The sequence below is a fragment of the Corylus avellana genome, chromosome 5 (genome assembly GCF_965113065.1).
Source record: "Corylus avellana chromosome 5, dhCorAvel1.hap1.2, whole genome shotgun sequence".
NCBI classification, from domain to species: domain Eukaryota; kingdom Viridiplantae; phylum Streptophyta; class Magnoliopsida; order Fagales; family Betulaceae; genus Corylus; species Corylus avellana.
This window is the reverse complement of record NC_142494.1, coordinates 21631302-21658639: the sequence shown is the minus strand read 5'-3', so window position 1 is coordinate 21658639 and position 27338 is coordinate 21631302. Positions and strand designations below refer to the sequence as shown.

At 35.3% G+C, this 27338-nt stretch overlaps 2 protein-coding genes across 3 annotated transcripts; one reads left to right on the top strand and one right to left on the bottom strand.

Annotated features, from left to right (window-relative positions):
* Positions 1-14: 14 nt before the first annotated feature.
* On the bottom strand, positions 15-12320 carry ATSMC2 (Structural maintenance of chromosomes (SMC) family protein). 2 transcript variants are annotated; one of them, XM_088516588.1, is made up of 21 exons: positions 11824-12320; positions 10853-11533; positions 10619-10762; positions 10220-10510; positions 9941-10126; positions 9697-9861; positions 9554-9613; positions 9156-9218; positions 7933-8024; positions 7594-7690; positions 5853-5969; positions 5551-5769; positions 4744-4884; positions 4314-4481; positions 4050-4234; positions 3813-3906; positions 3648-3736; positions 3267-3492; positions 2715-2789; positions 1068-1231; positions 15-369 (listed from the first exon to the last, which is right to left on the bottom strand). In XM_088516588.1, the coding sequence occupies exons 1-20, from the start codon at positions 12139-12141 to the stop codon at positions 1112-1114; spliced, it is 3531 nt and encodes a 1176-aa protein (XP_088372714.1). In that variant the 5' UTR covers positions 12142-12320; the 3' UTR covers positions 15-369; positions 1068-1111. The 2 variants fall into 2 exon arrangements, with proteins under 2 accessions (XP_088372714.1, XP_059452315.2); XM_059596332.2 differs by having other exon boundaries at positions 1075-1231.
* Positions 12321-26146: 13826 nt separating this feature from the next.
* On the top strand, positions 26147-26983 carry LOC132173656 (putative disease resistance RPP13-like protein 1). The gene has a single exon (XM_088516829.1). The coding sequence runs from the start codon at positions 26147-26149 to the stop codon at positions 26981-26983; it is 837 nt and encodes a 278-aa protein (XP_088372955.1).
* Positions 26984-27338: the final 355 nt, after the last annotated feature.

Genomic DNA, 27338 nt, shown 5'->3' with positions numbered 1-27338 from the left:
AAGAAGGAAAAGAAAGAGCAAATATTGATTTCTAGCATTTTATAGAGGAAAGTGATGCAAGAGGAACTCAAAGTATTTGCAAAGCAGACCTTGGAAAGTCAACCTGATCAAGTAGGCTTTAGTCTTAAGAGGGAAGAGGTACAACTCTCTGTACTACTAAACATGAGGTTCGTCTAAGATGGATTGTCAGACAAAGTGTATATCTACAGTTGAAGATACATGGAAATAACTTCCAATATTAGGAATACAACAACAAATATACAAGCATGGTATCAAGATTTCCTTTACCCAGTAATAAACTTCACTGGCCTGGATATATATATGGTGGTAACTGCAAACTCTCTATTAGCTTGACTAAAAGACAGCCACCTGAACAGACAATAATTTTGAAAAGTTAGAATATATAGTAGTTAAAAGAGTGTAATCTTAAATATCTATAAATCTGCATATGATTCTAAAAGCCAAAAATCTGTCAAGCTTGGGATCAACCGCTCTCTTCATATATTCTTTTATTTTTATTTTTTTTGTAAGTGATCAAGATATCATTAAAAGTATAAGGTGCCCCAAGTCCACAAGAAGTATACGGGAGAAAATACCTCGCTAAAAAGAACAAAAAAATCATGATAACTAATCGTCAAAGGAGAAACAAAAATAGATGTCCAAAGATACAGAGTTTTGAAGAATAAGAACTTAATCTCTTTCAATGTCCTCTCATAGTCCTTAAAACTTATATAATTCATTTTCCTTCATAGACACCATAAAAATCATGAAGGTACCATCCACGCGGCAGCACTCCGAGTGCTGTCAGTAGTCCACCAACAAGCATACAACTCATCTAGGCATAACCCAAGATGGCCCAAAACAACTGAAGAAAATAGTCCATATTGCACAAACAACCACTTTGTTCACATTCTTATGGGGTGGAAGGCCATTTGATACAAAATAAGTTATATACTCTCACAAATATTTGCAGCTAAGATCACGGGTTCAAGTTCCATGGGATTCATGAGCTACCAATAAAAAAAACAAACATAAGTAACTCAAAAAAATATGTTCTCAACACACACCCCTTACTAGAATTAAATGCAAAGACATCACAAGACAGCAACGATCACTTGCTCTGCTTAGTCGCAACAGTCCTCTGAACGGTGGAAACACCATCCACAAATTTTGTCCGGAAAAGAACATTAGCATTGTTGAACATGCCTTCTTTTAACGAGACCACAATAAACTGCAAAAACAAAAACCAAAGAAAAGAAGATTACTCCCAATTAGGCTTAATGTAACAGGAAGCTGATTTTCTCTAGTAACATCCCCACTCAAATTTGATGTCTGACACTTCATTCTTTGACCCATCTTTCTGCAAAGATATTGAATTACAAAGCATTGATATTTCAAGAAAGGGGGTCCTTTTGATAATTCCAAGTGTACAAAAGCTGCACAGGGACAATCATAATCACTGATCTCTTGAATGCTTACTAATTTTATAAATAGCTTCACTGTAGGCCTCATTTGTGCTAAAATTAGGTGCTATAAAATGTTCAATCTTATAAAGTCATCTTGTATGGTAAATTAGACTTTATTTTCCTAATTAACTGGGACAATTAAGACAAGAAATTCTTTTAGATCACTACTTAGATATCAAATATTCATTCCTTTGTATATGACATTTAAAAAACAAAAAAAACATAAACTTTTTGGTACGAAGCAAAAAAATAAGACATCTCATTGAACTGACTTTAAAGTACTAGACACAATAATCTCACTTTTGCAAGTCATGGTTTCACTAAGAATTTAAAACTTAAAAAAAAAAAAATACCATCTTGCATTGGTCAAATCTAGATAGGACCTGATGTGTGACACCCTAATCACATGAAAAGCAAAAGTTGACCTTTAAATGATCTTTTTTTGTGTTTTTCTTCTTGGTTGAAGTTCTTCTACTTGCACAACTCTACTCTGCATGTTTTATCAAAGAGCTGAGGTGATAATTGCTGTTTGAACTCTCCATGCACCAGATACACAGAGCAGGGCTCGTGCAACACATGAATGTTGCATGCCTTGTATCATATGAAACAATTAAAATACAATACATACCACCACATTTATCCTTGCTTTCAAATGTTTCATGCATGGCATATCATCTATTGCACAAGCATACATAGAACACTTCAGGCTAAATGTTCTATTACCAGACAATCAGTTGACATAATTTCATAAAAAAGCCTTGAGTAGTTTCACTTTTAAGATCTAAGACTTTTTTGTTCCTCTTTCTGCAGGCATCCTGAGTCAAGCATTGATCCAAGCAACTTTCACAATCCTTTTCAAAAAAAATTAGAGAACTGACCAAGCAATAATAGATACATGCATTGAGAAAAATGTTTCACACTTTTAGTCATGGCAACTAAACGTTAAATTACCAAAACTGAAGTAAACAACATATCCAAAGGGGCAAAATAGAGTTGAACAGCAGTTTTCATGGCATGCCTCAGCCAAAATGAATAATACTTTTCACAATGTTCCCAAAGTTTTTATTTAAACAGATCAACGAAAAACACTATGTTCTATTAATTTGATACACCTTATGCTCTACAAATTTTATGCTTCGTATTCTATAAAGTTAAGGCAGAAAATGAAGAAGAATAAGAGGAATCATAAAACATCACATAAATCACAAGCAAGCATTAACCCTGCAAGCATGGTAAGTGTCATCAAACCTGTGAATGTGGGAAGTGAGCTTTTATCATTCGCCCAATGTTCTGTGTGTGGCTTAGATCGAGAGCTGCATCGACCTGTAAACCACCTCAAAAATCAAAATCATTTGCAAATCCATCTGAGAACAACGCTGTGCACTAGATGAAGCAATGAATGATAAAAGCAACATAGAGCTCCATGAGGAAACTCGCTATGGCTGAGTCTCATATATATGGGTGTGTACAAGATAGTGAAAAGCCATTGATTTTAATTTGCAAGTTCCAAAAAGATATTTTGACCTAATTCTAATTTTATCGGGTTTTATATTATTGGAATCCAAAAATCCCAGAAATTTTTCTGAACTTGTCCAACTAGCTTGACAAAGGCCTCAAAATGTACATAGCCCCACTCAGTTGGGATTAAACCTTAATTTTATTTTATTTTTTTCGATAAGAGGGGTTAAAGGTCAGATTAGTTGAATGAATTATGAAATAGATATCCAATTCAGCTACTCCAAGAGTAGTAGGATTATCAAGGATAGATCAATAAATGAAGAAGAATTAAGTTTAAAATACCTCATCCAATATGTAAAGTGGAGCCGGTTTAAAAAGGAGCAGTGCCAAGATTAGAGATAATGCAAGCAGTGATCGTTGACCTCCACTGAGTTCTGACAGGGATTGTTTCCAAACACCTCCAAATGCAACACGAACCTCAAGACCATCAAGGAAGCTGCATCCTTCAGGAGGTTCTAGCTTTGCCATGGTTCCCGGTAATAGGGTAGAGAAGATGGATCCGAAGTCACTGAAGCAAATTAACAAAATTCTGACAGTTCAGTGCCATCAAACTTTGTGAAATAAGAACCAGTTGAACCATCAAAATGATGGGAAAGATAGATGATTACTCTAAATGTCATTAAAAATTTACAAGTCGAAGATCTAGAATAAAACACGACTCACTTGTTAACTTTAACCCAAGTAACTTTTAGTGTTTCCTTCTTCTTCTCATCTAGCTCTTCAATTACCTTCTTTATTTTGGACTTGTCATTCTAGGCAAAACAAAACTAGAGTAAGTAAAGAGAAATCAAGGTACAAGAATGTTCAGACAGATCAGCAGTAACAAACCTCAATGATGTTTTTCTTAGACATCAACTCATTGTACTCATCTTCTGCTTTCTCAAACATTGCCATTACTTTCTTGTTCACCCTTTTCTCAAGGCTTCACATAGGAAAAGAAAGACAAATATACAATAACCACTTTGCTCCATAAGAGACATTAACTAGTCAAAGAAAACGGTATTAATAGCAAAACAAATAAATAACAACAATTTAGATAAGAATGAACTTTTCTAAGGCACATACCCTGATTGATCGGCCTGCAGTTTCTCAAGTTCTTCCCTTGCTTTAATAGGATCACGAGATGCAAAATCATAATCAGTCCCACTTCTTCCAAATAACAGTTTCTCAGATGCAATCCAGGCATGCTTCTCAATCAGTTTGTCTACTTTTGTTGAGCAATCTTTCTGTTCCATCTCCATTCGTTTTACCTAATAAAGAGAACCAAAGGTGGATTGGTTAGTAGATCGAGTTATAGGGAATACATGAGGGGGGAAATTAGCAAATTACCTCATTTTCCATTTTCTTCCTCTCAAGATTAGTCTCACTAATTTTATGTTGAAGTTTTGCTTGCTCCTTAAGAATACAACTGATTTGGGAATCACATTCCTTCATCTTCGAACGGATCAGATTTAGCTCAGATTGCACCTGATCATGTTTATTCCTTGTGGCAGCAACCTGCAACACAGAGTCATGAGAAAGTAATTTTTACAGCACAGAATTTGTCAAAGCAAATGTCGGCATTTAGCTGCTAGTTTCCTTGCTGCTGTTTGCAGGGGGCCAGCCCTGCTGTTTCTTTGTGTTGATCTGGTCTTCATTAGTGTTTAGCTGCAGCTACCCTTGTTGTTGTTGTGCTGGAAGCCAGTCAGCTGTTTCTTTGTATTTTTTTTTTCTGTTCTAAAAAGATCTTACTTTCATCCAAAAAAATACATGTTTCTACCTTGGACTTTTGTTCTTCTACTTCTGAAGTGAGACTGTCGATTTGTGTTCTCAAAGAAGCTAGTTGAGTCTCTAAGGATGCACGTTCCTCAACAACAGCTTCCATTTCCATAACAAGCCTCTCCTTCTCATTTTCATGCCCCTACTAGCCAGCAAAACCAAGTCACAAAAAAATCAAAGAGCTGTTTAAAAATCAAACACTATTAGATAACTGAAGCAAATGGTATTAACACTATCTCAGCAAATGATAATAACGATTAGTCACTAAAGATTTCTGAAATAATAGTGAACCCAAGACCTCTAAGTATTTGTGAGCATTCTAAGAGATTTTGGGTATGACTCACACTTTAACTCCCCTCCTTATTGACTTTTCATCTAATAAAAACATCTTGACAAATTCACTAACAATTTTTTATCAGTTTTATAAGAAATTGGAAGAAAATAGTTTGTGAATGCTGTTCCAACATGTAACCTTGAAGAAAATACTTCTAATTAACAGAAAATCTCAAGGAGTAGTATTATTGATACCTCCTTGAGGTTTCTATCTGCCCACTGGTTCTTTTGTTTTTTGGAGGTGGAGGGGCTGGGACATACGAAAACTTCAATGCAATAAAATGGCAAGCAAAATACGTTATATGACTTAAAGTAGCCAATATGAAACAAAATTTGAACATCATAATCTGCATGATTGGGTGCACAGTACTTCGATGTTGACCATTGACAAGTAGTAGGTTGAGGGAATAGCAGGTGAGCTTGCCTAAAGATTATACACAATCTTATGATAAAGCTCAGCAACATCAAAACCTACCTTGAGAGCTTTGGAAGATGACTGCATTTGAGTTTTAATTGCCTTAATTTTTTTCTCCAAATCCTTGAGCCTGCCCTCCCGATTATTATCATGCTCTTTGATAGATTTCTCAAGCAAAGAAACTGCATTTACACATTTTTCATATAAAAGTTGCTTTTCTTTAGCCGCCGATTTTGCTTCTTCAAGCTCCTGCTCAATCCTCTTCACTATTTCACCAAGCTAGATTGCACCAAGAAAAAAAAAATTTAAACTAAATGTAATTCTGAAGTACATAGGTCACGTGAGAGAGAAAAGAAGCAAACCTTATGATGCTCATTTTGCTCAGCCCTGCCTTCAAATAATTTAAGGTCATATGATTTAAGCTCCAACTGTGCTTTAAGGTCCATGAACTTTTTCTGAAGAGGCAGGAGCTCTGCAATCTGCACGTGAAGATAAGAAGGCATCAACAAAGATATAAAAGCAGTAGGAAACTGCATTCAGCGACAAACATCCAAAAGAGAAAGACACTTCAAATAGCAAAAATTACGTATCCACTAAGACGAGCCAACTAAAAATAAGAATTATGTCAGGAGCCAATGCACAAGAAATGAATACAAGCATAAAGTAAAAAAGTAAGATGGACTCATCATGCTCAAAATATCCATCACTAATCAGGTCTTAATGCTAGTAATAGTATTAAACCACAACAGGCTCAAGACACCAAAAAATAACATGCTTCCAGTATGTGTAATTAGTGACTCAACAACAAATGACTGATCAGGATACTAGAGGTAACAATAATGCATTCATTGATGTAGCCTATAAACTATCAGTTAAATCTAATTATATAAAATCCGCATACTTCTCAAAAACTAAAATAAGGACACGTATGAAAAAACTGAATCTTACACTGAAAATAACATGGTTCACTAAAAGTATATCTCCCATCTGCACCCAATCCCTTAAAATAAAGGGGCTTCATCTCCCCTCCTAAGGTAACCGCCCACTAAGCCCTTGATTCCAACAACCATATAGTCAACTTACAAAATATACAACCCAATTACAAGACTCACACCTATTAACACATTAGCTATACACCTACGAAATACATTAGCTATTATTAGGCCCATAACAAAAGATTGGAGATAAATCTCAATCAAGGTGGAGATTGGAGATCAAAGGGTGTTTGGCGTCTGGGAAAGCAAGAAGGTTCAAGAGAGAGAGACCATACCAAGTACAAACAACGCAGCTAGGATTCCAGGGAAAGAAAGAATTTAAGTTTTTCTAAAATGATGTCATTTTAGATACAAGAAAAAATATAATTAAAATTGTAACAACCCAAGAAAAAGCACTAACCACATTTATATTATCACCCCAAAAGGACTAGTCAACTTGGAGCTTCCCTAAAATTTCTTATAAAATCTAATTTCACCTACTAACTAGGCAATATGGGACTTAGCATTCTTGATTATCTTTATAAACCACCCACTTTATGTGAACTACTCTCCATTTGCCCAATACGGGATTGGGGTGTTACAAATATAATTAAAACAAAAGCGTCGTTTTTGTAATTGAATTTTTAAAAATCAAAAAATGGTCATGTTGGGTTTGAAATGTTGGAAAATCTTGAGCTTTCGACTTTTGTCAAAATTGAAAGATGGCTTCCGACATCCAACCTGCCCTTTGTCAGAAGCTGACCCACTCGTGTCAAAACTAGGTTGGGTCTGGGTTGCTGCACAAGTGTCATTATAAAAAATGACTTTCTATTCTTTCAGCACAAGAAAAAATGAAAATGCACCTGTCATAGTTAAACATACCAAACATCAAGGGTATAAATGCATTTATATGACGCACATATTTATAGACATTAATGATGTCAAAATTAAGTTCGAAGGCAACTCATAAGTTACTCCAATTAGCTAGTCAATGCAAAAACAGACACATAAAATACATATTTAACCAGTTTGCATATAAAGAAACTTTCCTGATAAGCACAAGAAACAACTTTTCTTCAAAACTCTTTGCCTTTATTCTGGCAAATATGAAAGGATGTTCAAGGTCTACCTTCGCTTCTATTTCAGACAACCTTTTTTGATGTGTAGAAAGCTTTGATTCAGCCTCTGCCAAATGATGAAGTTGCCTTAACAAATCACCACCACCCCTAAGGCAAGGAATGGTTATTTTAGAAGGTTAGCTAGCAGAAGAAGGAAAAATACTTGAGAGCATCTTCTAATGAAGCATAAAAGTAACATCAGCTTTGAGTTAGAACATTGAGCACACAAAGCATGTAAAGAACCATATTAATTCTAAATTATTGGCCAGAAATAATAAAGATCTTATTGAAGAGAAAGAGAGTATTTACAAAAGATTTATGCATCCATGTGACGAATTCAAGTGACTTACTTGCGGCTTCCACCAGTCAAAAGACCGCTTGGCTGAAATATATCACCTTCAAGAGTGACACTCGGGGTGTGAATTTCCCTATTGAAAGCAACCTATGAAACATACAACAAAGTGATAGTCAAATTGTGCTTTTATTGGAGCATTGTACCTTGAGCTGGGTACAATACCTGTGATTACCTCATTTTCAACTATAGGCTTGGGTTTACACTTGCTAACCATACAAACATAAATCTTTTTTAAGTATTGGTTATAAGGGAAAATATCAGGAAAATCTTTATGATTTTGGGACACTTCTTGGCTTGAGAAAGTGGCATGTCAAACGTTTGAGGACAGGACACTTGTGTCCAACCTGGCAAACACTTAGTTGGAAACTTATAAGAGAATTTACTAGCATTGTATAAGGATGCCTTGCATTTTTTTCAAGACTTCCACATAGTTTTCTTTCTCGTGTTTGTTTTATGATTCCATTGCTTTCGATAAGATGACCATAGATAAATATATGTGTTTGTTATTTTGCCGGACATTATAAAGACACTGTAAATCCTGGAACATTGTATACATATATACACTTACTAAGCATTATGCTATACTAAGTTCGGAACGGCAGGCAATAAACCAATTAAGATGCAGACAAATGCCCATAAGCTCAGAGCTATTTTTGCCAAAAATAACTTGTTTTGTTAACACTACATTCATTCATCACTTCAAAAAAAAAACAAAGGCTGCTCCTTCCGTTCCGCAATAAACAAAAGCTTACATATGGCACACATTCTAATGAAACAAGCTCTCTTCCTAAAATGCCTTTAGATGAGCCAAGAAAGGTGAGTCCAAATTTGAAAAAATGCAGGTGCAATTTTAAGGGTACCATGGAAAGTTTTTTTTTTTTTTTGTTTTTTTTTTCTTTCTTTAATGATAAATGTACTATGGGTACCATGGAAAGTTAAACTGATAAATGTTTTTGTTTTTGGAAACTTTCACATATTTAAGACAACTGAATGAGGAAATGGATCATCTATTGTGGGGTGGAAAGAGTACATACTTACTACTACACTTTATCAAACTAAAAATAGTTCAAAATTTCAGCACAGTCAGTAATTGCATGCAAAAAGTTCTCCAGAAACAGAACAGCAAATAAAATATGCCCTCTCCAAGGCAATAACAACCACCATAACTTGAATCAAGTTGCTCAAACAATGATATAGATCAATGCAAACCAAACATACCTCCTTTGCAGCATCAATGGTCTTGCAAACAAAGGTCGAACCAAATACATATTCCATAGCACCCTGCAACACACATGAACTTTTAGGAAGAACATACAGAAGAAACCCCAGCTTTGCCCATATGTATATTTCCATTATCCAAGAAAGGGAGGAGAAAAGGAGCTTAAGTTGATCACAATTCTAAAGATCTTCTGTTTGTGACTACTATGCAAACAACAAAACTTCTAGCACCTACATTTGCTTAGATGCAGAAAAAAGTGCATCATAGAACTTACTACTAATTACTAAAATGTATAACAGTGTAATACCACAGCGATAAACATCAACAATTTAAATTTAAAATGAGCAGCACACAGTTAAGAGGCTTAAAAAATCACATGGGCCCACTGGAAGCACACCTTCAATTCCTCCTCATAACCAACCAAAGAGAGCGCCAGTTCTGCATTCTCCTTGCCAACCTTAAATTGCAAGAATAGCATGATTACCAGAATAGGTTAACTGAAAAAGATAATTGCAGAGAAAGTTCGATGCAGTGACTAACCAATCTAACAGCAGCATGCTGAACCCTAGTGGGGACAGTGTGGGACTGTATTTTATTCAAAGGTATAATTGTAACTCTTCTTCGAAGGTTGCCATTCTGAAGCAGTTGTTTTCCAGTATTTTCTGTGTCTGCAACAACATTAAACAACTTTCCACCAGCAGTAACCTGAAAATAACCGAACTTGTAAGAATCAACTTACAAAATTTCAGTTATGAAATAAAAATGAAGTATCATGCATGCTAACCTCTAAGGCAGTCATTGTGGAGCTATCCTTTACTTTGATGAGTTTTGCAATCACACCTTTTACCTTTGACCTATCAAAATTCTTCACAGGGTCACGGTATGTGAACTCAACATTTGCCAGTTGTCCTGACAGATTGCGTATTTCATCCTTCAACTTCTGAACCCGCTCCAACTCAGATGCACGGTCCTGAAGAAATATTTTAGTTTGACAGAATAAATAACCAAATCGAGATTTATACACTATACCACTGGTGGAGATAATCCTCAAAAGAGTACCAACCTTTTGTAAAGCCTCCATCTGTCCCTCTTTACATGGAAGAGACTCCAATGCCGTTTTAACATTCTCCACATCCTTTCTTCTAGCATTAAGCTCATTCTCTACAGAAACAGCTTCTTCACGCTTTGACATTAATTGATGTGTTTTCTCTTTCAGCTCCTTCTCGCAATGGATTGTTTTTGTTTTCAACTGTTTCAATTCAGTTTCAGCACTCCCAACAGCAACCTTAGCATCACCAAGTTGATCTTCAAGGCATTTCTCCTCATTTCCACTGCTTTTGCCAGCTAATACACCCTACCCATATTGTTTACAGAATCAAATTCAAAATGCAATCTGATTTGCAGTCAACTGAAAGCAATAACATTGTGAACAGAATAAAATGCACAAAGGGAACATATATACCTGGTAATCCTTTTCATTCTCCTCCAAATTCTTAGAAAGCTCCTCAGCCCTCTTTTTCAGATCAGCTGCTCCTTCTTCAGCCTTCTTAACAGCAGAGGCCTTCTCTTCTACAGAGTGCTTCAAATCTTCAATATTACTCACAATCTGGAAACATCAAGATGTGAAGTCTAATTACAACATTCACAAGGAAACAAAACTTGAAAAAATATTATTTGGAGATTAAAACTCAGTTACCTTTTCAGCATTTTCTTTTTCACTTTTGAGAGTGTCCTCTTTATTGTTCAGTACAGATACTTCCCTCACAAGATCTTGAGAAAGTGCATCAACTTTCTCTGACAAAGATTTAACTTCCGTACCCATACTTGCTTCCTTTTCAGCAGTCAATTTTGATATTTTAGTCTCCATCTCCTGTATTTCTGCTTGTGCCCTTCCCGTATTGTCATCAATCTCGGCAATCCTGGCCTTCACCTGTTCCACCTCACAGACTGCATTGTCTTTAATCCTCTCTGCTTGAACATATTCATAAGCAATGCAAAACCTTTTAAGTCGATCCAACTCAGCATTGCCATTAGCCCATTGCATGTACTGGGTCCGTTCTTTCCTCAACTTCTCCAAAGCGGGCAGTATTTCCTGGTCAAGAAGCTTGTTAATCTCATCAACCTTAGTCTGCTTCTTCTCAAGTGTTTTCAATGCAGACTCCTTTTTCGTCTCGTACATTCTTGTCCCAGCAGCCTCTTCAAGCATAGACAGAATCTCAGGGGGTTTCATATTTAAAACCTTGGTAATGCGCCCTTGCATTATGAGAAAATGTGGATTGTTAATATTAAGCTGCACCGAATGGAAAAGATTCTGCACCTGACTAGGCTGGGCGAGTTTTCCATTTATTAGGTATTTGTTCCTCCCACCAACCACAATCTGCAAATTAGGCCAAATATGAACCCTTAAGAACCAAACATGCTCACTAGCGATTGATAGCCTGAAACTTGTATTGCGCTATAAAATCTTAAGCAAGCTTATCCACATATTACCATTGAAAAAGCAACTACACTTCCACAATGCTAAAACAAAAGAAAGAAAGAAAGAGAAAGCCCCCCACAACCCAGAATTCAAATCTACAATACCAAATTTATCAAAACCACCTTCCTGGCCAAATTTCCCACTTGTCAAAAGAAAAACAAAAAAAAATAGCGAAATTGCAGACGAACCTGTCGAGTTACAGTAATTTCCGGGTGGTCCTCGTAGCCGAGGGGGCTCCGACTTCTATTGGAGTTATCGAAGACGATGGAGACAGTAGCCTTGGTAATCCCGGCCTGGCCTTGCTTGTACACGAGCTCCTGAAGATTCGAAGCCCTAACCTGCTGCAAATTCGTGATGCCCAGGACGAAGCAAATCGAGTCGAGAATGTTCGACTTGCCCGACCCGTTCAGTCCCGTTATCGCGTTGAAGTACTGGTCGAAGCCCGGTACCACGGTCCTCGTCGCGTACGACTTGAACCCCTCCAAGCATATCTCCTTGATGTACATGGTTCCGCGAGACTTCCTCGCCCAATCGAAACCCTAGGAATCGATGGAATTGTAATTGTGAAGAAAATGATTATTAGGGTTTTGGAGATCGAAACCCTAGCGATGGAATTGAATTTTTGAAAGTGAAAATGATGGAGATTTTAGCTCTGTCAGATGCTAAAGACCACAAAGGCGGGAAAATTCTTTCCGCTTTGGTTTTTCGAAAAATGAAAAGTCGTGAACATTAACGTTTATTTTATTCCTTTCGGACTCAGGCTCCGGCCACTTGATTTGCCAATCCGCTTTGGTTTGGGCTTTTCTGGACCAATCACATTCGCTTGTGTTTAGGTCCATAAAAGCCCAAACCAAAGCGGATTGGTCCATGATTCTCGGTGCATTTGGACTGAATTTTTGTCTTAGCCCCTTGAAGTATAGTAAAATAGAATAATTTAATTGAGTATTATATTACCTTAATATAATTGGGATAACGTAATAGTATAAATCAATTTTTGATTAATATTTTTTATTTTTATAATGACTAGTTTTTATTACAACATTATCAAGTTGTATCGCAGTCGTATAAAAGTTTACTAAATAATTATAATTAACAAAGTATATACCTTTGTTATTGTGTTTTAAAAAGTGTTTTTTTTTATTTTTTGTTTGAAAAAGTTTTGTGATAGACATGACGGTGAAAATATTTTTGATAAGTGTCATCATTTGCTGTGATAATAGTAGGATCATCAGTTAGCTTAACATGATATACCTGACCTTGCTGCCTTAAAGAACCCTAACCTGCTACATCAGTTAACCCCCCAGCTCACCCCCATCGAAAACAGTCCCTCTAAAGTCAATCCAACTAGCTCTTTCCCTGGTTCAATCTCAATTGATCTGATCTATTTCAATCCTGGGCCTAAAACTGTCTCTAACAATCCCCCTCACTCTCTTTGGATCCTCTCTTGTCGTTATGGCCCTCATGTAAATAGAGATAAACCAGCCTTTTGGGACTCCCTCACTTCTTTTGGTGACGATTTTGTTAGTCCTTGGCTCTGCATTGGTGATTTCAATTTTGTTTTGGATCAAACTGAGAAGCAACGGGGTAGGCCTGTGGCAAGCTCCTCCCACTACCCTTTCAAGCTTTTCATTGATCATTTTGGTTTGGTGGATTTGGGGTTCATTGGCAATCCTTATAGTTGGTGCAATCAAAGACAAGGTAATGCTTCCAGATGATCCAGCAATGCTGCCAGACTTACCAATTGCAGCAGCTTATAATCTTGCAGAGAAGGAAAGCACTGCTGTCATTCATGAAGATGAGGAAAACGTAGCTGCCAAGGATTCACTGAATCAAGCTCCTACAACAGTCAATGGTGCTAAGAAGGAAAGAAGAATCCTTGCCTATCATCATCAATCTGCAATCTCAAGCTCACAAGGAAAGATTGGGACTCAAATCACTACTGAATAAGAATCTTCTTTGTAATTGACAATCCCATTAATTCAGGGATTTGTCTAGTCATGTAATCTCACTTTCCATTGTCATTTCTTATGTACAAGCTGTATATATATACCTTCTGTACTGTGAATAGGATTATCGAAGAAAATTGCTATTGAGCTCAATTACTCTCTTGTGTTTGAAACTTTTTATATTGAATTTATTTTATTTCGTTGTGTATATTTCTAGCAACCTTAAACTAATATAAAAAAAAATGACTTAATCCATAAATGTTTTAGAGAAAGAAGAAAAAATAATAAAATTCGTTGACCAACTTAAAAGGAAGGTTCATCACTTCTGTTGTCTCATCAGTGTAAGAAATTAGCTTCATGAAAAAAATAAGGGAATTTATTTCTTAAAATGGTGTCTTAGCCGCATTAACAACCACATCTAGTGTATTTGTGTTTCCTTTCGAATGCTGCAATATACTTTAGGATAAACCCAAATTTATAAGGTATAATGAAGAGTTGTTTGTTTAATTTTGTGTTTCTGTAAAGAAAATTGTACATGTGAGGCATACATTAACGGTAATACAAAATTCTCAATTGAGTTTCACTGGCCCTCTCGACTAAAGGTATACAGATCCAATTTGCTCGTGAAACTGGAAAAATTCGTTTGAACATTCAAACGGAGATGAACGCCAAAGCAATCAAGTAAAAATGATCGAATCAGGTATATATGTTGTCGCGTAAACTTTCTGATTGTCCACATTCAGCTTAGCAATTTGTTTTTTAAATTTTATTTTTTAACTTTTTTAATTTTAGCTACATACTTTTTAAAAGCACCATGGTCTATTTAGCTATATATTCACTTTTACTGCTTCATTTATATATTATTTTTTTCTCAAAACATTGATTATATTCCAAAATCATGTACAGGCTTTATCAAGAATCAGTTTCTTTTTTTTTTAATGTTTGGTGATCTACGGTGCTCACCATATTTGGTGACTATTCTAACAGCTTACCAACTTGTAGTTCAAGGTAGGAGAAAAAAAAAAAAAAAAAGCCTAAAAAGCGTTGAACGAAAGATTCCCAACCAGCATTGACCAAAACCCAAACTTCTTACGAACGGGATCTTGCTCTCTCTTATTTGACCAAGTGAAAAGCATACTAGAGCAGCGCAATTTGATAAGAATTCCACATGTTTCTTAGACAATGGAAGTATAAAAGGAAATCTACCAAAGGCAAGACTATAATTATTGTCAGTAGATTTTATTGTTTCTTCAATAATCCATTACCCAAAGAGAAGAAAACTGCGTTGGAGGAAAATCTGAAGAATTTTCGAAGGTCAGAATGCTCCAATCGAAGTGCCGATCGATCGGTCCTCTTTCAGTGAAAGGTCAGTGTGCTCTGATCGAAGACCGATCGATTGGTCTCCTTTTAACGAATTCTTCAGAAGAGCACAGAATGCCCTGATCGAAGATCGATCGATCAGTCCCCTTTAAACAAATTCTTCGAAAGAGGTCAGAATGCACCGATCGAAGACCGATTGATCGGTCAAAACACTGAAGGCCCATCTGCTACTTTTTGAGCTAAAAACCAAGGGACAATTCTAAATGGGCACCGAAAGTTGATTGGAAAACATGTTTTCCTTGCATCATCTGCTGGATCTGTGCTCTTTGTTGGAAGATAATGTTGGGTTGTTGTTAGATCACGTGTTTTATTCCTTTTGTCCAAAGGGAGATAGGTTCATGTGTATATGTCTAGGATTTTATTCCTTTTGTCTCTGTGTTTTATTCCTATTGTCAAGAGTGTATAATTGTCCAGATTGTCTTAGAGTGTCTTAGTTTTCCTATAAATAGGTGTGAGACTTGTATTGTAATAATCAATCAATTTGAAATCAAAATATTTGTGAGTTTTCTCTCAGTTTCTCTTCGGAGAACCCCTTCAAGCTGCAGATTGCATTTTATTTTCTTGGTTAAGAGAAGAAGCTCTTGATCTTTTGTTACCAAGTCTTCCGTTATGTCAGTTGATATTAGAGCAGACATTATCTTGGTTATGGCCAATCAGCGCCTCCTAAAACTAAATATTCTAATTCTGCCACTGACCAATTGACAATGTTTCTCTTAAACTTTCAATTGTGACAATGTCCTCTCAAACTATCAAAACATTATCAATGTTCCTTAAGACTAGCAAAACGATAAAAATGCCCATATAAATTTCTCAATAAAACAAAAATACCCTTATAAATTCGAAAAAATAAATAAAAAAATAAAAAAATTATATTTTAAAAAATGAAAAATTTTAATTTTTTAAAAGATATTTTTAATTTTTTATTTTTTAAAAACGGAAATTTCTATTTAAAAAAATTATAAAACAATTTTTTTTTTTAAAAAAAAAAAAAACGTAATTTTCAATTTTTTTCTTATAAAAATTATTTTTTTATTTATATATATATTTGGCTACCCCTTGGATTTTATATTTTCTTTTTAAGGTTTAGGTTTTTTTTTTTTTTTTAAAAAAAAGTTTTAGTATTTTTTGTTTTTATTTTACTAAGGGTATTTTTGTCATTTGGTAACATTGACAATGTTTTTAAGTTTATGGAGGACATTGTCACAATTGAAAGCTTGAAAATACATTTTCAATAGCAGCCTGCTCTCTCTCACTCTCAACAGAACGCTTGAACAGGAGAGGTCCCTCCCCTTCTATCCCCTCCTCCTAATCTCCCCCTCCCCTTTTTTGTGTTTTTTTCCCCTTATTTTCTTTGTTTTTTTAGGTGTTTTTGGGCCATGTTGCAGCAACTTTGGCCACTTTCGTCCGCCATCCAAGGTGCTGTGCCGCCATCTCCTCTGTCCGCTCCACTTCGTGCTAGCGTGGCTAGTACCCATCACCTTTTCAACTCTAGTAGTTGCTGTTTTGTTGGCTGTATTGTTTATTTTGAATAAGAGTTTTCTTCTTAGATTTGCTCTCATGAGCGATCTACGTGGAAAATGATGTAGATTCTTGACCGTTTTGGGTCGAGGAGGAGTAGATCTAATCTTCTCAGGAGCAGATCTGTGTTTTTATGGTTGTTTTCTATTGGGACTGGGTCTTTCTCTGTATTTTTGTTTTTCTGTAATTTTGTTTTGAATAAAGTTTGTCCAGGCCTTTGGGTTTTTGATGTGAGCTGTATCCTGGCTCTCAGGCTTAGGAGGATTAGTTTCGGCATGGGGTTTCTTGCTCCCCGAGCCAAATAAGATGAGCTACCTATGCATTGAATTGAGTCTGTCTGGAACAGATATAGTGTTACAACTGAAAAATAGTCATAGGTTAGCGGATATTAATGTCATAGATAGGTCTTGAAAGTTTGATTTTTATGTAAACATTTATGACTTGTAACCTCGTAGCTTTGGCTATGATTTTTTCAAAACTTTTTGCTCTATGATGTAAGAGCATTTTATGCTTTTAATGAGACTGGAAGAGTTGTTGATCTGTGTTTCCATTTGCTCCGATCTTTTATTTTCTTTGATCTATATCTCTTTTCTCAATTATAAACCAACCACCCTGTTAGGTAACCTCGGTTGACCTTTAAGTCCCGTCTTAAGCTTGGGTTTGGCGTCTTAGGGCATGGTGAAGGGTTAGTTTTAGCCAAGGGTATGTGTTGTGAGTTCTTGGAAAAGACCTTATGATTAAAAGAAAGTTTTAGATTTTAGCTTTTGAAAATGTGGAGATCCAGTTCTTCAGCTTGCTCTAGGTCTTCGTTACCACCAGATGTTGTTAATTCTGAGCATTTTTCTGTTGAAGATGATAATTCTTTTAGTTTTGATAAATGGAATATTCCTAAACTTTCTCCAAATGAAGTTTACACTACCTCTTGGACTAAATCTATTTTTAGAGCTAAATACTCTATTAAAACTGTTGAACAAACATTTGCAATTTCTGGCAACAATGAAAAATTTCAATTGTTTAATAAAAAATTTGTCAATGATTCTCTTGCTAAAAGATATAAATTTCTGCATGTCGGATCTATTCAAGTTGCTGTTAAACCTTTGACTAGATTAGGCATCAATGCTTCTATTTTATTATGCCTTCGTGATGCTAGATTTGTTGATTTTCATAATAGTATTCTTGGTATGATTCAATCTTCTTTGTTTAATGGTCCCATTCATTTTAATACTTTCCCTAATTTAACTCTTGCTTTGAATGATATTCATATTCTTAAAACACTAATTCTAAATGTATTAACTTCTGGTTATAATATGGAAGAAGGTAGCAGACCTCTTGCTATCATCTACCGTATTTATTATAAGTTGTTAAAAACCAATCTAAATCCCCAGGCTATTATTAAGAATTCTGGTAGCTCTACTGTTTTGATCCAAAGCTCTACTTAAGACGCTAATATACGAACTCCTAGAATGATTCGATGGGATGAAATTAATCTTCCCAACGATTGGCTTTTGGAAAGCGTATATAAGCCTGCCCGAGTAGTAAATGATACCAGTAATCTTGATTATATCCAACAGTATTTAGATGGATCTGTAAAAATTAGTTTTTCTAATTTGAATCTTACTAACAGAATTGAAAGACCACTTTTAACCAATGAAAGAAGAAAGTCTTTTGCTGGCTCAACCACTTCATAAGGTCTCCGGCGAAGAGACCAAGATATTGATAAATTTCTTGCTCAACCTGATTTAAAATTAAAAGGTGTTTCTAATGATTCTCAAATTTCTTCTGCTTTTTACACTGCCAAGCAAACTCCTCCCACTACTCAAGCTGATGATGATGGAGGATCACTATCTCCATCTGCTTCAGATTTTAATGCTCCTCTCCCTCCTCCTCATCAGTTAAATGTCTTTCATGCTCCTCTTAAAGATTTCTTTTCCCAAATTAACTGGCCTGCTTTACAAAAAGATTTTTCTTCAAAAGAAAACCAAGCACTGTGACATTCCTATAGATCTACTTTTTCTGAAAAAGAAAGATCCATTATCAAAATTCGTTGGACTGAAAAAATGATTGAAGCACAGAAACATATTATGTTTTTTGATTTTCTACAAAACTATTATCTCAGCAATAATGTTTTAAATGTTGTTAAAAAATCTTTTGTTAAAGAAGACAAAACCACTGTTAAAGCTTCACACACACCTCTTGAAAATTTACTAATAAAGACTTATGGAATTAACACAACTGTTAAAGCTTCTCCTTTTAAAAATCCTGATTCTGCTGTTGTTCATAATGAAACAAGAAAAATCATTGAGCAAAACAATTTTGTAAATCAATCCCTTCACATCATTTGCCAACAACTTGACCGAATTGAAGACAAAATTGACACTCCTACTTCCTCTGGAAGTAAGATTGAAAAACCCATCATTTCTCTTCCTGAAGAAAGAAAAAATCTTGGATTGAAAACTACTAACCAAAAAAATGTTGATAGAATTGACAAAATGCTGAAGGATTTGAAAACCAGTCAAGCTTCTAGCTCTGGGCAAGCCTGTACTGTCCATAAAATCAATGAAACATCTGACTCAGATGATTCTCAAAATTCTCAATATTCTTCTGATTTCAACATTGCAATGATTGAAGAAAATTTTGATCCCGATCAAAAAATCCAAAGGATTTTTGATAAATCAAAGCGTATTAATCTTACAAAAAACTGGTATTCGAGACCCACTCCTCCTGATTTACAATTTGAAGAAAGATTTTTTTAATCTCAATTTTCTGTTTCTGCTGATAAACTTTATGAATGGAACATTGATGGTTTGTCTGAACAAGAAATATTGAATAAAATGAATCACATGTCTATGGTTGCTAATGCTTATGTTACTAATCACAATTTAAGTCAATCAGAAATTGTTGATTTGCTTTCTACTGGTTTTTCTGGAATTTTTCGGAATTGGTGGAATAAACACCTTATTGAAGAATCTCGAGAAAAAATTAGAAAAGCTGTCAAGAAAGATGAAGATGGCTTACCTATATTTGATGAGTAACATGGCACTGGTGAATCCGATTGTGTTAACACTTTGATTTATACCATCATTAAGCATTTTATTGGGACCCCTTCTAACATCACTTCTCGCATTTCTGATTTTCTGAATAATCTTCGTTGTCCTACTATGTCTGATTATAGATGGTATCAAGATGTTTTTCTTTCTCGAGTTATGGTTAGATCTGATAGTCAAAAACCTTATTGGAAAGAAAAATTTATTGATGAATTACCTTCATTATTTGCTCACAAAGTTAAAGATGAACTCATTAACTCTAACACTGGATTAATTGAATATGAAAACTTAACCTACAGAGATTTGTTTTCTACTATTAAAAAACTTGGCATAAAAATGTGCATTGATCAAAAAATGATAAGGCAACAGATGAAGAACAAAAATAAAGCTAAATATGAAATGGGTAATTTCTGCGAACAATTTGGATTACCTCTTATGGCTCCCTCTCGGAGAAATAGAAAGAAACCTAATAAAGTTTTCAAGAAAAGACCTGCTTCATATTACAATAGTTACAAGAAAAGAAAATTTAATAAACCAATTAAAAAATTTCCAGCAGCTAACAAATCCAAAAAGAATAACTCAAAATTTGAAAAATATTTTTCTAAAGGAAAATGTTTTAATTGTGGAAAATCAGGACATTTTGCTGATAAGTGCCCTAAACCACCCAAAAAATTGAAAAAAGAAATTAATACTTTAAAAATTGACGACAATGAAAAAGCAAATCTTTTTAGAATCTTACAATCAATAAGTTCTTCTAATTCCTCTGATTGTAAAAATTTAACTACTTTAAGTGATTCAGATTACCATTCTGCCAGTGAGTTTTCTGATAATGATTTCAAAATAGGTTGCAATGATTCTTGCTGCAAAAATGTCAAAACTTGCAACGTTCTTTCAAAAACTGAAGAACAAGAAAATTTACTAATCACTTTAATTTCAAAAATTGAAAATCCTGAATTAAAAGAAGACTACCTTAAAAAACTCAAGAATACCATGGTTAAAATGCTAATAAACCCAACAATACAAAAATCTCTCTTGATGAAACTTTGGAACGATTTTCTAAACAAAAATTCAAAGAAATTACTATCTCAGATTTGCAGCATAAGATTAGTAACATCAAGAAAGAAATTATAGATTTGAAAAATGACATTTTTACCATTAAAATTGATAATAATGATTTAAAACAACAATTGTTAATACTAAAAATCCAAAATTGTTTTCAAGATCACAATTCTGATAATGAAAATGATAAGCAACTTGAGCATTCTGATGAAGCGGAATCCAGCTATAAAGTGATTTCCAATGAAATAAACAATGACATCAAAATTATCAGTCTTATTAACAAAATTGTTCCACCCAAGTGGTATTCTAAAGTTCATATTGTCATTGCCCCTGATTATGCATTTGATACTATTGCTTTGATTGATTCTGGTGCTGATTTGAATTGTATTTAGTTCCCAGCAAATATTTTGAAAAATCCACTGAAAGATTGAACTCTGCCAGTGGAAGCCATTTGCAAATCAAATATGAATTAAATAGTATACATGTTTGCCAAGGAGATGTCTGTTTTGATACTCCTGCTATTCTTGTTAAAAATATGATTGAAAAAAGTTATTCTTGGTCTTCCTTTCATTTGCATGCTTTATCCTTTTTCTGTCGATGAAATTGGTGTTTCAACTATTAAAATGGGTGTTGGAGTAAAATTTTATTTTGCTATAAATTTGAAATTGATATTTGCCATTTTAATATTATCATTGCCAAAACTAAACATTTAAACTTCTTGAAACAAGAAGTTAAATACAAAAAAATTGCTAAACAACTTTCTGATAAATTATTGCAATCCAAAATTGCCTCTTTTAATACTCGTATCATTGATCTTGTTTTTTCTGATCTTCCTAATGCTTTTTGGCATAGGAAAAAACACATTGTTTCTTTACCTTACATTAAAGATTTTTCTAAAAAGAAAATCCCCACTAAAACTAGGCTCATCCAAATGAATGCTGGAACTTTAGATTTTTGCCAGAAAGAAATTGTTGACCTACTTGCTAAAGGAATTATTCGTAAGAGTAAATCTCCTTGGTCTTGTGTTGCCTTTTATGTTATGAAAAATGCTGAAGTTGAAAGGGGAACCCATAGGCTTGTAATCAATTACAAACCACTTAATGATGTACTAGAATGGATCAGGTATCCCATTCCAAATAGGAAAGATTTAGTTAGTCGTATCAGTGAGGCTATAGTTTTTTCTAAGTTTGATATGAAGTTAGGATTTTGGCAAATCCAAATTGATGATAAAGATAGATATAAGACTGCTTTTACTACTCTATTTGGACATTATGAGTGGAATGTTATGCCTTTTGGTCTAAAGAATGCCCCTAGTGAATTTCAAAATATCATGAATGATATTTTCAATCCCTTTAGTCACTTTACTATTGTTTACATTGACGATGTTCTGATCTATTCTAAATCTATTGATGAACACTGGAAACATTTGAACTCGTTTCTAGAAACAGTCAAACACAATGGACTTGTTGTTTTTGCTAAAAAGATCAAGCTTTTCCAAACGAAAATTAGATTCCTTGGTTTTGATATTTCTGAAGGTCGAATAAGACCCATTGATAGAGCCATTCAATTTGCCGACAAATTTCTTGAAATCATCATTGATAAAAATCAGCTCCAAAGGTTCTTAGGTTCTTTAAATTATATTGCAGATTTCTACTAAGATTTGAGAAAACATTGCAAACCTTTATTCGACCATTTACTAAACAATCCTCCTTCCTGGACTGATATACATACCTCCCTTGTCAGAGAAATTAAAACCCATGTCAAAGCTTTACCCTGTCTAGGAATTCCCTCAGACAACGCTTTCAAAATTGTTGAAACTGATGCTTCTGAAATTGGCTTCGGAGGTATTTTGAAACAAATTGTTTCTCCAAGATCTCCCGAACAAATTGTTCGATTCCATTCTGGATCTTGGAATAAAGCTCAAACCAACTATAGTACTATTAAAAAAGAAATTCTTTATGTAGTTTTATGCATTACTAAATTTTAGTCTGATTTACTAAATCAAAAGTTTTTATTACACATTGATTGTAAATCTGCCAAAGACATACTGCAAAAAGATGTTAAAAATATTGCATCAAAGCAAATTTTTGCTAGGTGGCAAGCCCTTTTAAGTGTTTTTGATTTTGACATTGAATACATTAAAGGTTCCAATAATTCAATCCCAGATTTTCTCACTCGTGAATTTTTGCAGTGCCAGAATGGCCAGCAAAAAGGACAAGGAGAAGATCGAATCCAAGCCTTTGGCCTTTATGCCAGAGACTCCTATTACCCCTCTAGCTACCAACTTAGCCATTGCATTAACCAATCATTTCTCTGCTTTCAATCCCGGTACTCCAGTCACTTATTCCAGTGCTCTTATTTCAGACTATGACCTTTTTGTTGTTGCTTCCCAAAGGACTGCGGCTCCTTTCATTAAATATGATAAATCCTCAGCCCATGTTATTCTTCCTCATTCTGAATATTTGTTCCACATTGAATTAAACAGCTCCCACCTAAAATTCCCTGCTCAAATTGCTACTTCCTACTTTCCCCCAAATTTTCATTGGATCCCTGAACATCCCTAGAAAACTCTTTCTTACTATACTAATATCTTGCTCCAAACAAATTCTGTCCATTTCAAACCAATTTTTTGCAAAACTGATCCCCAAAAACTCATTTACCACAGTGTCTATTTTGACAAAATTATTTCTGAAAAAGAATGGGGAGAGCATCCCTCGCAGCTCAGGAAATTAGATAATTTTTTAATTCCTTTTTGTTATTATGATTAAATCAACGCCTTCAATAAATTCTTCCTTTTTCAAAATTCCAAATTTGACCACTCCTGGTTCTTGAGCTTTGATAAAGAATTTGGAGGCATTCTCCCTCTTTGGTTCTCCAATTGGTGGAAAAAATTCAAGCTTATTCCTGATATTCTTCCATTAAAAATTGTTGAAGCTTTTAAATCATTCAAAAATCTTTACCACACTGATGAATACGGGGCCAAATTTCCCCACACTCTCCATTTTGCCAAGAAATTCAAAGTACCCTGGATTATTAAGTGGCAGTATGTTATTCTTGATGACAAATTGGAACGACATTGGTACTGTAAATGGTGGGATAACTACCCATGAACTGATCAATTGATTGAGAATGTCAAGGCATTATCCCAGTTACCAAACATCCAAGCTCCTCTTCCTTCTAAGCCATTAACCATTGGCAAACCTGCCCAATTGATAACCCCTAGTGCTTTCTTCTCTCCTCCCAAAGAGGCTGTTACCCTCTAAGAAAAAATTATCTTTGAAGAAAAAAGAGAAGAAGGAATTTTTAAAAGCATTACTCATTTCTCTAGATGATAGCTCCAGTTCCGATGAAGATAAAAAACCCAATGACAATGACAAGAAATCCGATGCATCTTCTGAAGCAACCTTTAATCCCATTCGACAATGGTTTGGGAATTCTAGTTTTCCCGGAGACAGTGAAAATTATTACCCTGGACTTGAAGATTTACAGCTCATTAGCCCTCCGTGGCACAATTGACAGCTTATTAGCCCTCCGTGGCACCATTGATAGCTCATTTGCCCTCTGTGGCATCACTTCCGTTCATTACAATAATTGCTACAGTGCCTGCCGACACTACAGTTCCACTACAGTGCCTGCCGACACTATAGTATTTACTTTTACTGTTTTACTGTTTTATTTTCTAATGTAATTACCTGCTGGACTCTGTCTATAAAAGGACAAGTCCCCTTAATTGTAAGGGAGAAGCTTTCAGCCCAAATACCTGAAATCCCTCTGCTATTTGCCTGTTATTTTCAACTTGTAATCCTTTCCGTTTCCAACTTGTAACTTCACTACTTCCAATTTACATTTCAATCTGTAAGTTCTCTTGTTAATCATTAATCAAATCTTTTGATATCTTTCCATTATCTACTTGCTCCATTACTCTTTTATACGCTTCAATTTTGCGCTTACTTTGGAAACTCTTGCATCATGTTTAATTTAACTGCATATACCTCCTACATGGATGGTTCTACCTCCTACATGGAAGGTTTTACTGCTTTATTTTAAGTTATCTGTTATCTTTAATTATTTTCTGCATCTATCTCCCTCCTTGGTATATATATATATATTATCAATTAAGTGATAGTTTGAGAAGAGTATGTAGTCTTTACCTAAGAATATTTTATAGGTCTTGGTGCAATAAATTATGATAGGCTCACTCAGGAAAAGAAAATTCAAACAAAAAGGAAAGGAATTAATAGGTAATTTCATGATTGACGTTGCTTTAGAAAAAGAGAGATAAAAATAAAAAATAAACAATAAAAAAAAAAAGCAGAATGAGAAAATGAAAATCAAATAAGAAAGAAAGGAAATAAGGAATTTCCCTTCAATTTGGTTACTTTCATGGACAATGCTTTGGAAAAAGAGAGCCACCGAAAGAAAATAGAAAAACAAATGATAGGTTCAAGCATGTTGGGGTCATGGATCAGTCAAAAAAAGGCCCAATGGGCCTTTTTGCCCAAAGCTCTATATAATACTGGGTTGCTGAGCTCTCGATCGACTTAGCCTAAAGAGGTCTCAGGCTCCTAGCTTGAGGCATTACTCATGGGCCAAGATAGTCAAAGACCGAAGGGTGCATTGGTTATTCCATCATAGAGATATGACTGTTCCTCCACTATTCAGGTTATCTATGTCGATCAAGATACGTCAGTTGGCTTCCAAGCTAGTGTGGGTGACCGAGTCCAACTCAAGCATTCTGACTTAACATCGCACAAAAGCTATAATACTTATCTCCTGATCTTAGGCTACTAAGATCACAGAACAGCTAACAAACACTATCCCACTTTTCAAATGTTTGCACAGCAGATATTGAGGGATAAGATCCCTAAACCTATGGGAGATTAAACTCCTCTCATGCCTATAAATACAAGTCATTTATCAACACTAAGGTAATCGCAACTTTTGTTATCTAAGCTCTGTGTTATTTACATCTTCCTTTTCTGATTACTGACTTAGGCATTGGAGTATCCCCGCCGGGAAACCACCGGGGACTCTAACCCTATTGTTTGCTTTTGTGTACCAGACCGACTCGTCCTCAGCACCATAGTACAATGACCGACCTGTCCTCGGACGCTGCGGTGCAGCCCAAAAATTGTGCCACGTCATCCATCAAAAAACTGTGTTCTAACAAAGCATATATGTTCGTTTGCTTTCTCTTTTTTTGGTTTGGCCGAAGATGCTTTTCTTTTCCTTCCACTATCAAAAAGTTCACAAACAGGGATGATTGACCTTCATATGGATGAGTGGAGGAGAACAATCTTTCGTAATAATGGAAAAGGGAATAACGTTGATTTGAAAGAGTAGAGCAAAAGCGGAGTGCTTTTGCTTTTACACCAAGCAACCGTTGGCAAGGAATAAAGGTGATTGCTCAAAAATAAAAAATAAAAATAAAAAGTATTGTAGTAAGAAGTTTTGATATTAGTCCTCTCATCAAGCTTTCACACGAGAAACCAATTACTTTATGCTCTGCGAGTGCTTATCCGCTACCCTTCGCATCGTTTTTCCTGATTCATTCAAAAAAAACAATGGCAGACGCCGTCCTTTCTTCATTCCTCAGAGTTCTCTTTGACCGTCAGGTGTCTCCTGAGTTGCTCAACTTTGTTCCCCAAGAGGGTCTTCAAAAGAAGGTAGACAAGTGGAGCAAAATGCTGATAAGAATTCAGGCAGTCATGGATGATGTGGACGAGAAGCAAGATAAGAACGAGGGTGTGAAAAAGAGGCTAAATGATCTCAGAGACTTGGCTTACGATGTGGATGACATACTGGATGAGTTTGCAATGGAATCTCTACGACTCAAGTTGACGGGGGGAGATGATCATGCCAGCACAAGCAAGCTTCGGAAGCTCATCCCTGCTTGTTGTACTTCCTTCACTCCCACTGCCGTTCGGATCAACATGAGGATGGGGTTAGAAATGGAGAAGATCACCGATCGATTCAATGAGATGGTGAAGCTAAAAGATGATTTGAAACTGAGTGAAACTGTTGATAGGAGGCCATCCAGAACAAGACAGACACCGGCCCCAACTTCTGTAGTGACCGAAGCTCATGTTTATGGTATGGAAAATGATAAGGAGGCTCTACTTCAATTTTTGGTGGTCGAACAACGTAGTGATGCTCAACTCTCTGTGCTTCCTATACTTGGTATGGGGGGCATGGATAAGACTACTCTTGCTCAACTTGTGTACAATGATGAACAAGTGCAAAGTTTTTTTGAGCTCAAAGCATGGACTTGTGTTTCTGAAGATTTTGATATTGGTAGGGTGACCAAAACAGTTCTAAAATCTGTCGAAGGAAGTAGTGATGACAATGATATGAATTTGTTACAAGTCAATCTAAATCCAGAACGACAAAGTTTGGGTTAATAATGAAGGAAAACTGTCTAGAAAGGCTTGGCATTCATCTTACTTGGATGGTGAATATGATGGCATTAAATAATTTGAGGTCTTTAATGATCTCATGTGTTTACAAACCTTCCTGCCTCTTATGCTATCATATGGAGATTATTACTTGACTCGTAATGTTCCTTTTAAATTGTTGCCAAAATTAACACAATTAAGGGTGCTCTCTTTGAATGGATACAACATATATGAGCTACCAGAATCAATTGGTGATTTGAAGCATTTAAGGTTCCTTGACCTTTCTCGCACTAAAATAAGATGCTTGCCCGAATCAGTATGCACTCTTTCCAATTTACAAGCATTGATATTGGAGTGGTGC

What these genes read in the sequence shown, in the direction of transcription:
- ATSMC2 (XM_088516588.1), bottom strand. Translation starts at nt 12,141, where the DNA reads ATGTACATCAAGGAGATATGCTTGGAGGGGTTCAAGTCGTACGCGACG. An exon ending in AGAATGAAAAGGATTACCAG is followed by an intron (nt 10,511 to 10,618) that starts GTATATATGTTC and finishes CAATATGGGTAG; the next exon opens with GGTGTATTAGCTGGCAAAAG. An exon ending in CTCACTTCCCACATTCACAG is followed by an intron (nt 1,232 to 2,714) that starts GTTTGATGACAC and finishes TTGTTTTTGCAG; the next exon opens with TTTATTGTGGTCTCGTTAAA.
- LOC132173656 (XM_088516829.1), top strand. Translation starts at nt 26,147, where the DNA reads ATGGCAGACGCCGTCCTTTCTTCATTCCTCAGAGTTCTCTTTGACCGT.